Source organism: Octopus sinensis, linkage group LG4 (assembly GCF_006345805.1).
Source record: "Octopus sinensis linkage group LG4, ASM634580v1, whole genome shotgun sequence".
In the NCBI taxonomy this organism is placed as follows: Eukaryota; Metazoa; Mollusca; class Cephalopoda; order Octopoda; family Octopodidae; genus Octopus; species Octopus sinensis.
The window spans coordinates 39447696-39461777 of NC_043000.1; the positions used below are offsets into that span (position 1 = coordinate 39447696).

At 34.8% G+C, this 14082-nt stretch overlaps 1 protein-coding gene across 2 annotated transcripts in view; it reads right to left on the minus strand.

Annotated features, from left to right (window-relative positions):
• Nucleotides 1–1770: 1770 nt before the first annotated feature.
• LOC115211119 overlaps nucleotides 1771–14082 on the minus strand; it is a 49897-nt gene continuing 37585 nt past the window's right edge. The window contains exons 11-13 of one of the 2 annotated variants that reach the window (XM_036501976.1): nucleotides 13367–13417; nucleotides 10056–10106; nucleotides 1771–1968 (exon numbers count right to left, since the gene is read on the minus strand). In XM_036501976.1, the coding sequence (XP_036357869.1) occupies nucleotides 1925–1968; nucleotides 10056–10106; nucleotides 13367–13417 (146 nt within the window). In that variant the 3' untranslated portion in view covers nucleotides 1771–1924. Of the gene's footprint in view, nucleotides 1969–5850; nucleotides 6026–10055; nucleotides 10107–13366; nucleotides 13418–14082 lie in introns of those variants that run through there. The other variant, XM_036501977.1, reaches the window with a different exon arrangement.

Genomic DNA, 14082 nt, shown 5'->3' on the forward strand with positions numbered 1-14082 from the left:
GAATGCATTACCTGTTCGCGAGAAGTTATCCCGGCACGGAATGTCAGTGCCACCGACGTGTCCAAGATGTTGGTTGGACGATGAAACCGTTCAACACGCTTTTGTACAATGTCGGGAGCTGTCAGGCTTGATAAGTTACGTTGAACACGTGTTGTCGCATCTGGGACGAGTACAGCTGTCGGCTGGATCTATGATTAAGATGATACCGCCAACTGGACTCTCAAAGGAAGGTAAGGCTTGTTTTTACTGTACAGTGGCAGTATTGAAAGAGTGTGTATGGAGAACTAGAATGGAAGGTCTAGTGAAAGGGTCCTTTATCTCTGGCCCCGGTTTGTTAAAATACTTCGGATATCATCTGAAGAGCAAGATGGGGTTGGAGAAGAGGAGCCTGCCACAGAAAGAGTATATGGAACGTTGTAAGGATGTGATGAGAAAGGTGCGTGAGAGTAACCCAGCTTAATCATCGAGGAAAGAAAAAATCAGCTGCTGGGATTTATAGGCTGCCGGGTTCAAAATTGAAACTGGTACCTCCCATCCCCTTTCACTGTACATAACTGTTTAAAATAAAGTAATAATAATAAAAAATAAAACATAGGCCCTAAAAGTTCTCGTGATAAAGGCAAAAGTAAGCCACGGTTTCGTTTCAAGGCAAAGTAAGCCAAGTTTTCGTTCAAGTTACATAAAATTTTATTTTCGTAATTTTTATAATTTCATTCGAACTCGCATAGCATTTTTGTAATTGTTTTGTCCTGTAATGTCCCAATTCTATAGATCACTTGATCATAATAAAGATAAATCCAATCGAAAACCGGTGATTACCGTACGTTGACGAGAGGCAAAAAAACCCTCGAAACTATAGTCCGTACGTATCACTTAGGTTTTCGAGAGGGGATGACCTCCCTTTGCGAATATCAGAAGGTCACAGAAAGTGTGTCTAAAGCCAGCTGGGGCTAAAAGCTTCAATTTATTAAATGTATTTCATAAATATATTATATTGATATTTATAATATTTATGTAAGTAATAATGAACTAATTAATTTATTTATTTATCATTTTATGTGTATATATTTATTGATAGAGTAAATTTTAGACTTTAATTACTATATTTGTTGATTATAATTTAGATACTTATTTTAAGATATTTTATAATTATTTGATGTGAACTTAACTCTAAAAATATGAATAGTGATTATGTTATTAAATAAGTTGTTAATTAGATATTGGACTATAACTGAGTTAAGGATATTCGAGAGTTTATTATGTTTTTTAAAGCCTTATTATATCTTCATAGATAAATACATATTTCTATCATTTTTTACCTTAAAAATAAATATTTAACATAATAAATGGGTTGTGTGAAATAGTCCTAATGTTTTAAGTTTCTAATTTAGAGAATGGAGTTTTTTTTATAAAAAAAGTTATTATTTTATTTAGTTCTTAATAAATATTGTTTAACTCTATTTGCTTATTTATTTAACAATTATCATTAATCTGAAGATTGACTATAATTTTAGTTCGAATTTATTTCAACTGAATTTAAACTTAATTGTAATTCGAATTTAATTATAGCCATGAAACGTACATAGTGTTTTAACTTACTATATTATATTTATCATTCTTTTTATACCTTTTGAAAAGAAAATACTATATATTATATATTATATATTATATTATTATATATTTATATTATATATATATATTATATTAATTATATTTATATTATTTGTTATTTATGTCTATCACTGTTTGAGTTGCATAATAGTGGTTTTATCTCTAATTCATATTTTATATATTTTTACTGTGAAATTTGATTTAATACTAAATTGAATTTTCCCCTGTAAGTTTGGAGCTATACTCCCTAATATTATTATTATATATATATGTATATTTGATACAATATTTCAGTAGCGTCTTCCGGAAACCCTTAATGCATGGTGATAATCGTGGAAAATGTGCCGTGGAAGGGTCCTGAAATTAAAAGAAAATATATATACATGGTGAATATTCGTTTCCTCCAAAAGTTAATTAATTATATTATAGCTGAGGCAAGTTGTGAAAGAAGGAGTCCGAGGAGGACATGGGATGAAATATTGAGGGTTGTTCAGAAAACACTGAGTCGAACGAAGGACATGACAGAAGATTCAATGCAAAGGAGATGCAAAGGCTGCAGAGGAGGAAAAAGCTTCTATGCTCTGCTGGATGTGCAATGTCAGTTGCACATCATGCAATATTAGTGCGACAGAGCACCGATGCATTGAGAGAGAAGTTGAGCAGAAGATGAATTTTATGCAGCGTGCAAAAGAGACGACTTCGCTAGTTTGGACATGCGATGCAGATGGATGAGGACAGTTGCATAAACAAGTGTTGATCACTTAAAATGGAGGTAAGTTGCTGAAGCGGGAGACCCAGGAAGATGTGGAACGTAGAAGTGAAGTTTGATCTCAAATATAGGAGAGAATTATCGGGCATAAGGGGAATTATATGAAGTGTGCAATGGAGAAGACTGCGCAGGTTTAGTAATGCTGTGTGGATGGATGAGGGCACTGGATTAAAGAAGTGCCGATCGTATAAAGTAGAGGGAATTTGCGGAAGGGAGACCAAAGAAGGCATTGGATGAAGTATTGAAGGTGGATCATTACAGATGTGACAGAGAATCGAAATATAGGATACATTTTTACTCAAGAAGACCCACAGTCATTAAGAGAATTGAGATCCTAAAACAAAAGTGCTACGTAAAAAGCATTAGTGTCGGTGATTTTGATATGTGAAAACCTCAGGTGCTGGTGCTATGTAAAAATCACTGGTGCCAGGGAGAAATCACTAGTGATGGTGCCACATAACAACAGACGTAGAGAAGTGGTTTACATGTTTATAACTGTCGTCGGTGTCATCTACGAGTATTATCCTCCATTGTGAGTTGATAGATGTGAAAACAGTCCGATCCTGGAATGGGATGTCCTTGAACAGAGGTGACAAGTAAGTTGTCCATTATATTGGTGGTGAGTCTGAGATGACGTCACTTACATCAAGTTTCTTACGTTGGATTAGTTCAAAAGAGTGCGGCTCCTTCGTCGCAGAAGGTGCACCAAGTTTGCCGGTTCAGAGCAATGTGTTCACATTGTGCCGGTTGAATGTTGCAGGAGTTGTGAAGATGCTTAAGACGGACCCTGAACATTTTCTGGGGTCCCCTGTATGGCCGAACACCAATTAACAGTGCTCTGAAGGAGGCCATTTTCGCTAAACGATTGTGAAGTATCCTGAACACCTGACCGACCCATCTTTGAAAACGGCGGTGGATGATGGCTTCAACACTGAAGATTTGTCATTGCTGGGGAATTTCTGTGTGGGGGACCTTATCTTTATAAGAAATGCCGAAATTCGTTGGAGACAATTGATGTGAAATGCCTCCCATTTCTTCACATGATGGCGGTGTAAGGTTCCGCATTCACAGCCATACATTAAAAGCTAAAAGCTAAGAGTAAAAGAAAAACGCACAGAGAAAAAGAGGGTAAAGCGAAGAGTGAGAGAGAAAGAGGGAGAGTTCTGTGTATTTATTCAATAAAATCGTGCATAAAGTATATAAAATGTATATATAATGAGATTTAACTTGTCACCGTCTTCCAATTTCCTTTACATTTCAATGATAAGATGAGCGACTGTCATTTGATACAGACAAAACACAGTTTTCAGAAATAACCCCCAAGAGGTAACCCCATGAAATTTTCATGGGTTTCGCTAGTTATTCTAAATCAGTCCTTCACTTTTCAAAGATTAGCAGATGTGCGATTATCTTTTGATACAGACAAAACAATGGCTATACTTTCAACTCTTTTGGATAAAGTTATAAGAAACAACCTAATAAGGTGTCAATTATTTCCCTGAAATGTTCACGTCCAATTATGCATTGCTAGAAATAACAGCCAAAACATCTCTTAGCTACGATAAAGCACTTATCTTATGACAGATAAGGGAGGCATGCACACTACAGCATCCGAGACATAGAGAGATTATCAGTGATTTCGCATCTGATTCAGGCTCGTCAGTGGCTCTTACCCGTTGCTCTAGTCTTAAGCTGGCTTCCCTTGTCTGTTTAAAAGGTTCACAGTAGTAATCTCACTCTGCTTTCATAAATGGTAATTTGAAAATAATAAATTTATAAGGTGGATTATCCGCAATTTAGAAGTGGAAGGCAGAACTATAGATGCCACTAAACTGAGTAAGGTTCTAGCTTACACCAGCATTGCTAGAAATAACAGTCAAAACAAATCTTGCCCATGATATAACTCTAATCTACCAATCTATCTATCTACATACGTACATACATACATACTAGACGCATATATATATACATATATATATGTGTGTATATATACACTCATTTATATATATGTACATATGTATTTTTACTTATATACATATATATTTATACATATATATATATATATATATATTAAATTTAAGACAAAACCACTATTATGCAAATCAATATATATATATATATATATATATATATATATATATTATATTAAATTTGAGACAAATCCACTATATGCAAATCAATATATATATTATTATATATATATATATATATATATTATATTAAATTAGAGACAAAACCACTATTATGCAAATCAATATATATGTATATATATGTATGTATATATATATATATAATATATATATATATATATATATATATATATATATATATATATATATGCGTGTGTCAACATCTCCATAATGCTGGAATCTCCTCAATAATGCCATTTAAATACAAATTTAAATTGATATTATATTTGTTCCGTAACTTCTTCACGTGGAACGATGCTTACTTATCCGAATCCACCCGCTCGTTACCACACTGACTCTGACCACGTTTACTAGAAATCTCTCCTTTGTACCGGAATATCTCACAGCAACCCTCCCTCGCCCTCCTCCTCTCCCAGTCGTGACACCCACATTGCTGAAAGTCATACACATCCATGGTTGCTTCCTTCTCCGTCTCCAACAAAATAAAAGTAATCGTGACCACGCCATTCTTGGTTCTCATTGCTTAGTTAATTAGTCACTAACAATATATAATAAATTAACTACCCTTTTGCTATTTGTCTACCTAAATTAATGCATTCTTTACCCATAACCATCTTTTCTATGTAACTTAACGAATTAGTGACGCATATCTTATTTGTGTACCTAAATTAACGAATTATCTACCCGTATCCTATCTCATTTAACGAATAACCAATCCTTCATCCTCTTTTGTCTACCTAACTTAAGAAATTAACTACCCATATTTTATCCGTTTACCTACCTTATTTACCTGCATTTGTATTAACATCGCTTTGTACTAATGCCGGTATACGGTACCCACCACCGTTGGTGGTGACAAGAATTATATATGTATTTGCTAATATAAGAATTATATATGAATTATATATGTGTATTTGCATATATCTTAACTAACACTGTTGTACTAATGAAGATACAACACTCATATCCAGTGGCTGTAACATGAATTATTGTGCATTATATACGAGGACAATTGTTACCACATGTTTATTGTCAAATGCTCATTACGACCATCTTTTTGATACAAATGTCTTCCTGGGGCTAAAAGCAACAGTATCACTGTCCTGTATAGGACCGCCACATTTAGTTGGCAAATATATTTTATGAATAAACGGATAGGGATAAATAAATAGACACACAAATACATAAATGGGTGAAAAATTCAAAATTTTAAATTGGGGAGAAAGGATTGAATTTGAGCTCCTTACTAAACTTCATTACATCAATTTTTTGAAAGACATTTTTATAAATTTGAAAGATTATAAATTGTTTATAAAAAGATTATAAATTGTTTTATAAAGATAATTTTCAAAAAATATACTTCCGAAATAGTTGGAAGAAATTTCATAAAGCTGGAATGATCAGAAGAAACATATTTGATACAATATTTCAGTAGCGTCTTCCGGAAACCCTTAATGTATGGTGATAATCGTGGAACATGTGCCGTGGAAGGGTCCTGAAATTAAAAGAAAATATATATACATGGTGAATATTCGTTTCCTCCAAAAGTTAATTAATTATATTATAGCTGAGGCAAGTTGTGAAAGAAGGAGTCCGAGGAGGACATGGGATGAAATATTGAGGGTTGTTCAGAAAACACTGAGTCGAACGAAGGACATGACAGAAGATTCAATGCAAAGGAGATGCAAAGGCTGCAGAGGAGGAAAAAGCTTCTATGCTCTGCTGGATGTGCAATGTCAGTTGCACATCATGCAATATTAGTGCGACAGAGCACCGATGCATTGAGAGAGAAGTTGAGCAGAAGATGAATTTTATGCAGCGTGCAAAGAGACGACTTCGCTGGTTTGGACATGCGATGCAGATGGATGAGGGAGTTGCATAAACAAGTGTTGATCACTTAAAATGGAGGTAAGTTGCTGAAGCGGGAGACCCAGGAAGATGTGGAACGTAGAAGTGAAGTTTGATCTCAAATATAGGAGAGAATTATCGGGCATAGGGGAATTATATGAAGTGTGCAATGGAGAAGACTGCGCAGGTTTAGTAATGCTGTGTGGATGAATGAGGGCACTGGATTAAAGAAGTGCCGATCGTATAAAGTAGAGGGAATTTGCGGAAGGGAGACCAAAGAAGGCATTGGATGAAGTATTGAAGGTGGATCATTACAGATGTGACAGAGAATCGAAATATAGGATACATTTTTACTAAGAAGACCCCAGTCATTAAGAGAATTGAGATCCTAAAACAAAAGTGCTACGTAAAAAGCATTAGTGTCGGTGATTTTGATATGTGAAAACCTCAGGTGCTGGTGCTACGTAAAAATCACTGGTGCCAGGGAGAAATCACTAGTGATGGTGCCACATAATAACAGACGTAGAGAAGTGGTTTACATGTTTATAACTGTCGTCGGTGTCATCTACGAGTATTATCCTCCATTTTGTGAGTTGATAGATGTGAAAACAGTCCGATCCTGGAATGGGATGTCCTTGAACAGAGGTGACAAAGTAAGTTGTCCATTATATTGGTGGTGAGTCTGAGATGACGTCACTTTACATCAAGTTTCTTACGTTGGATTAGTTCAAAAGAGTGCGGCTCCTTCGTCGCAGAAGGTGCACCAAGTTTGCCGGTTCAGAGCAATGTGTTCACATTGTGCCGGTTGAATGTTGCAGGAGTTGTGAAGATGCTTAAGACGGACCCTGAACATTTTCTGGGGTCCCCTGTATGGCCGAACACCAATTAACAGTGCTTTGAAGGAGGCCATTTTCGCTAAACGATTGTGAAGTATCCTGAACACCTGACCGACCCATCTTTGAAAACGGCGGTGGATGATGGCTTCAACACTGAAGATTTGTCATTGCTGGGGAATTTCTGTGTGGGGGACCTTATCTTTATAAGAAATGCAGAAATTCGTTGGAGACAATTGATGTGAAATGCCTCCCATTTCTTCACATGATGGCGGTGTAAGGTTCCGCATTCACAGCCATACATTAAAAGCTAAAAGCTAAGAGTAAAAGAAAAACGCACAGAGAAAAAGAGGGTAAGCGAAGAGTGAGAGAGAAAGAGGGAGAGTTCTGTGTATTTATTCAATAAAATCGTGCATAAAGTATATAAAATGTATATATAATGAGATTTACTTGTCACCGTCTTCCAATTTCCTTTACATTTCAATGATAAGATGAGCGACTGTCATTTGATACAGACAAAACACAGTTTTCAGAAATAACCCCAAGAGGTAACCCCATGAAATTTTCATGGTTTCGCTAGTTATTCTAAATCAGTCCTTCACTTTTCAAAGATTAGCAGATGTGCGATTATCTTTTGATACAGACAAAACATGGCTATACTTTCAACTCTTTTGGATAAAGTTATAAGAAACAACCTAATAAGTGTCAATTATTTCCCTGAAATGTTCACGTCCAATTATGCATTGCTAGAAATAACAGCCAAAACATCTCTTAGCTACGATAAAGCACTTATCTTATGACAGATAAGGGAGGCATGCATACTACAGCATCCGAGACATAGAGAGATCATCAGTGATTTCGCATCTGATTCAGGATCGTCAGTGGCTCTTACCCGTTGCTCTAGTCTTAAGCTGGCTTCCCTTGTCTGTTTAAAAGGTTCACAGTAGTAATCTCACTCTGCTTTCATAAATGGTAAATTTGAAAATAATAAATTTATAAGGTGGATTATCCGCAATTTAGAAGTGGAAGGCAGAACTATAGATGCCACTAAACTGAGTAAGGGTTCTAGCTTACACCAGCATTGCTAGAAATAACAGTCAAAACAAATCTTGCCCATGATATAACTCTAATCTACCAATCTATCTATCTACATACGTACATACATACATACATACAGACGCATATATATATACATATATATATATGTGTATATATACACTCATTTATATATATGTACATATGTATTTTTACTTATATACATATATATTTATACATATATATATATATATATATATTAAATTTAAGACAAAACCACTATTATGCAAATCAATATATATATATATATATATATATATATATATATATTATATTAAATTTGAGACAAATCCACTATATGCAAATCAATATATATATTATTATATATATATATATATATATATTATATTAAATTAGAGACAAAACCACTATTATGCAAATCAATATATATGTATATAATTATATATATATATATATATATATATCTGCATACATATATATATATATATTCGTATATATGATATATATACAAATAAATATGTGGAGACACATGGCCTAGTGGTTGGAGCAGCAGACTCGCGGTCGAGGGATCCCGAGTTCAAATCCCAGACCAGGCGATGTGTATGTTTATGAGTGAAAACACGTAAGCTCCACGCAGCTCCAGCAGAAGTTAATTGCGAACTTCTGCTGACTCTTTCGCCCCAAATTATCCTCCATCATTCCTCCTACATCAAGCAACCCTATATCTTATGTATATATTCATACTTGTACGACTGTATATCTATGTTATGTGTATGTATCTTTCAATTATTTATGAATGGTTTACCCTCCTGTGGATTGGAATGCGTTTCTATTATCGCAAACCCTGAAATCTTAAGATGGGCAAGTGTCTTTTACTGTGGCCTGCGGCCGATCAAACATTATGAGTGGACTTTCAGTTTCTGATTACCAAGTCCACTCATAATGTTTGATCGGCCGCAGGCTACAGTAAAAGACATTTGCCTATCTTAAGATTTCAGGCTTTGCGATAATAGAAACGCATTCCAATCCACAGGAGGGTAAACCATTCATAAATAATTGAGAGATATATACACATAACATAGATATACAGTCGTACAAGTACGAATATATACATAAGATATAGGGCTGTCCACAATACTTTGTTAATTCTTTCTGTCCATTTTCCTCGCATACAACCTTGTACTAACAGACCTATAATTAAATTAGTTTGTAGTCCAATTAGCATCTATTTCTAGCGTACAAGTGTTGCCAATTAAGCGCCCTTTATTATAATTCTATTTTTATAAATGCAGTTCAATATATGTGTGAGTGTGTGTGGTGTGAGTGTGTGTGGTGTGAGTGTGTGTATGTGTATTTAATCAAAGGGTATTATATTATATATGGTAGTATGATTATGTGTGTTTGCATCCCTTGTGTGTGTGCGTATGTGTATATGTGTGCGTGTGTGTATGTGTGTGTGCGTATCTATCTTTCCTTTTTCGGTGCTGTTTGTGCTACTTTGTCTAAAAATCTCTAAAATTAACTTCGTTACGGTCTGTCTAAACCGTAGAACGTTTTAATTCCTCTAAGCAAATGAAACGCCCGAAATCTACAATAAATAACACTAGCCGGAAAAACAATGGCGAAACAGCCATGGGGTCTGGGCAGCTCTTCACTTGACCAGCTTCTGCCACTCAATTTAGTGCATGCCAGCAAATCTTTGTATTAAAGACATTTTTAAACCTGACGTAAAATATTGAATGCGATTCATGTTGCCTGGCATGAAGATGGGTTTTAAATGACTCCTACCTTCAATTGAAGCAGCAATGTTTTCATTCGGCTGTGATTCTATCTCTCTTTCTGAAAATAGATAAGACAGAGACAGTCATTTAACAAAATAAATAAATGAGTAACATTTAATCGATATATATATATATACAAACCTTTCTACCGGAAGCACAAGGGCTCAAAATTTCGGGGAAGAGATACGTGCGTAACTGGTACTTAATTTATCGGCCCCGAAAAGATGTAAGGAAAAGTTGACTTAGGCGGAATTTGAACTCATCAATATATATAATAAAGGTTACAATACAATGAATATGTTTTTACTATAAATTATATGCAATTTGAACCAAGTTTAAGAAGCTTAATGCGAAATTCAAAATTGATAAATTTCCATTTGTTTAACGCACGGGGACGTTACAGAATTAGAGTCAAGGCTCGTTTCAACTCGACTCAACATTTTATTGCGACAAGCACATTTAGTGCTTGATCATTGATATTTTTGTATTTAATTCAAAGAATTTTTCTTGAACTGTAACCAACATCAAAATTGCCAAAAGTGTTACACAAAGGACAATAAGCAATTAAATGGCAAGATATCAAAAGACCCTTTTTTCTAAAACCTTCCTTCTAATTATAAGGTTTCCAAATGAGCAGACACCATGGAATTTGCATAAACATTGATAGTCTAATATAAAAGTTTCCATGTAAAGATATTATATTATTATTATTATTATTATTATCAATATTGTTGTTGTTGTTGTTGTTGTTGTTGTTGTTGTTGTTGTTGTTGTTGTTGTTGTTGTTGTTGTTGTTGTTGTTGTTGTTGTTGTTGTTGCTGCTGCTGCTGCTGCTGCTGCTGCTGCTGCTGCTGTTTTTGTTGTGTGTTGTCATTGCATAACTTCCAAAGCTGGAGATGTACTACGGTGCTAGCTGTCCACTACCAGTGAACTAAGGTAACACCTCTAATTTTTCGCGACCACCATCCGGAGTATTCGAGTGCTTCCAAGCAGTACTGTTTTCTGCAAGTGCTCTACACTTATTGCAGCCCCTATTTGTTCCATGTACTTCTCAAGATTTATACTCCCTGTTCGCAGGGCTCTAACAATTATTTTTACTACTAGCACCTTGTTCATCGACCACAACTGCTTAACCTCCCAAGCTAACCTGTCATATCTACTGATTTTTCTTTCTTCATTGTTGTCAGCTGGGCTTGCTATATCTATGATCCAGCATCATTTGCTTTCTTTCTCAATTAAAATTATGTCTGGCTACCCACTCTCTATGTCATGGACGCACTGAATAATAAAATCCCATAGGTTCTTTGCATTATCATTTTCGATAATGCGTTCGGGTTTATGTTCGTACCACTTTTTTGCTCTGTCAAGCACATGCTTTTTTGCAAAGTGTCCAGCGGTCATTCCTTTGTAGAATCTCTTCTGATCTACACTGAATATCCTTTTCCGTTGGTGGACCTTCAGTCTTTGATTATATCTTACGATCTTTGCTTTCTCTGCAACGTAACGCCGTGTCAGTTCCTCCATTACCAGTTTCATGCCATTTCTCTAAATATCATACCTCCTGTTCAGTGCCATGTATTTTTCTTCGCTAATAAACTCCCCGTTCTCGTTCCCGACCAAACCAGAAATGTCCTTCTAGAGCATACCTAACCCCGCCTGTATTCTTCTTTTCCACCATAAATAATTTCTTTTGTCAATCTCATTATATTTCTTTTTCTTGATATCACCACCCACATTTTTAGATACAACAATATTTTTATTATCATTATTCAGTAGATTTATTTTTATAGCGTGCTTTCACTTCACTACCGAGCGCAGCTCTGTGTGCCTTAGGTATGTGCTGTGATTTGATGTGATGCTCTGATGGTTATTGTATGGAAAGTGTTCTGCGTAGGATGTGTGCAGTGCCTAGTAGTGCAATTTTCTATATGTTATATGTGTTTGTAAGTCCTGGTGTTTTTGTTATGTATTTGTCTGAATATTTTTTTATCATGCCTAATGCACCTACTATGATAGGAATTGTTTCTGTTTTCAGATTCCACATTCTGGTTACCTCTATTTCCAGGTCTTTGTTTATTATTATTATTATTATTATTATTATTATTATTATGTTTTTTCCTTCTTTCTTCAAATTTTCTTCCGTTTCTCGTCGAATGTTTTCCATACACCTTGGGCAGAGAAGCTCATTGTATGCATTCCAGATTACACGCGCAAATTCACAGATAAAATATGTATTTTAATGGTTTACCCTCCTGTGGATCGGAATGCGTTTCTTATTATCGCAAACCCTGAAATCTAAGATGGGCAAGTGTCTTTTACTGTGGCCTGCGGCCGATCAAACATTATGAGTGGACTTTCAGTTTCTGTTTACCAAGTCCACTCATAATGTTTGATCGGCCGCAGGCTACAGTAAAAGACATTTGCCTTTCTTAAGATTTCAGGGTTTGCGATAATAGAAATGCATTCCAATCCACAGGAGGGTAAACCAATCATAAATAATTGAGAGATATATACACATAACATAGATATAGTCGTACAAGTACGAATATATACATAAGATATAGGGCTGTCTACAATACTTTAATTCTTTCTGTCCATTTTCCTCGCATACAACCTTGTACTAACAGACGTATAATTGAATTAGTTTGTAGTCCAATTAGCATCTATTTCTAGCGTACAAGTGTTGCCAAATCAGCGCCCTTTATTATTGTATTTTTATATAATGCAGTTCAATATATATGTGTGAGTGTGTGTATGTGTATTTAATCAAAGGGTATTTTATTATATATTGTAGTATGATTATGTGTGTTTGCACCCCTTGTGTGTGTGCGTATGCATATATGTGTGCGTGTGTGTATGTGTATATGTGTGCGTGTGTGCATATGTGTGTGCGTATCTATTTTTCCTTTTTCGGAGCTGTTTGTGCTATTTTCTCTAAAAATCTCTAAAATAATAATAATATTAACAATAACCATCAGAGCATCACATCAAACCACAGCACATAACCAAGGCACACAGAGCAGCGCTCGGTAGTGAAGTGAAAGCACGCTATAAAAATAAAACTACTGAATAATAATAATAATAATAATAATAATAATAATAATAATAATAATAATATATAACAAGTATAAATATAACAAGTAACTGCAGAATATGTGGAGATGGACAAGAAACAATAAATCATATTATCTCTGCCACTCTGCCATCAATTTAACGCATGCCAGCAAATCTTTGTATTAAAGATATTTTTAAACCTGACGTAAAATATTGAATGCGATTTGTTGCCTGGCATGAAGATGGGTTTTAAATGACTCCTACCTTCAATTGAAGCAGGAATGTTTTCATTCGGCTGTGACTCTCTCTCTCTTTCTGAAAATAGATAAGACAGAGACAGTCATTTAACAAAATTAATAAATGAGTAACATTTCATCGACATATATATATATACAAACCTTTCTACCGGAAGCACAAGGGCTCAAAATTTCGGGGAAGAGTTACGTGCGTAACTGGTACTTTATTTATCGGCCCCGAAAAGATGAAAGGGAAAGGTGACTTAGGCGGAATTTGAACTCATCAATATATATAATTACGGTTACAATACAATGAATATTTTTTTACTATAAATTATATGCAATTTGAACCAAGTTTAAGAAGCTTAATGCGAAATTCAAAATTGATAAATTTCCATTTGTTTAACGCACGGGGAGGTTACAGAATTAGAGTCAAGGCTCGTTTCAACTCGATTCAACATTTTATTGCGACAAGCCCATTTAGTGCTTGATCATTGATATTTTTGTATTTAATTCAAAGAACTTCTCATGAATTGTAAGCAACATCAAAATTGCCAAAGAGTTACACAAAGGACAATAAGCAATACCTTATTAAATGGCAAGATATCAAAAGACCCTTTTTCTAAAACCTTCCTTCTAATTATAAGGTTTCCAAATGAGCAGACACCATGGAATTTGCATAGACCTTGATAGTCTTATATAAAAGTTTCCATGTAAAGATATTATATTATTATTATCAATGTT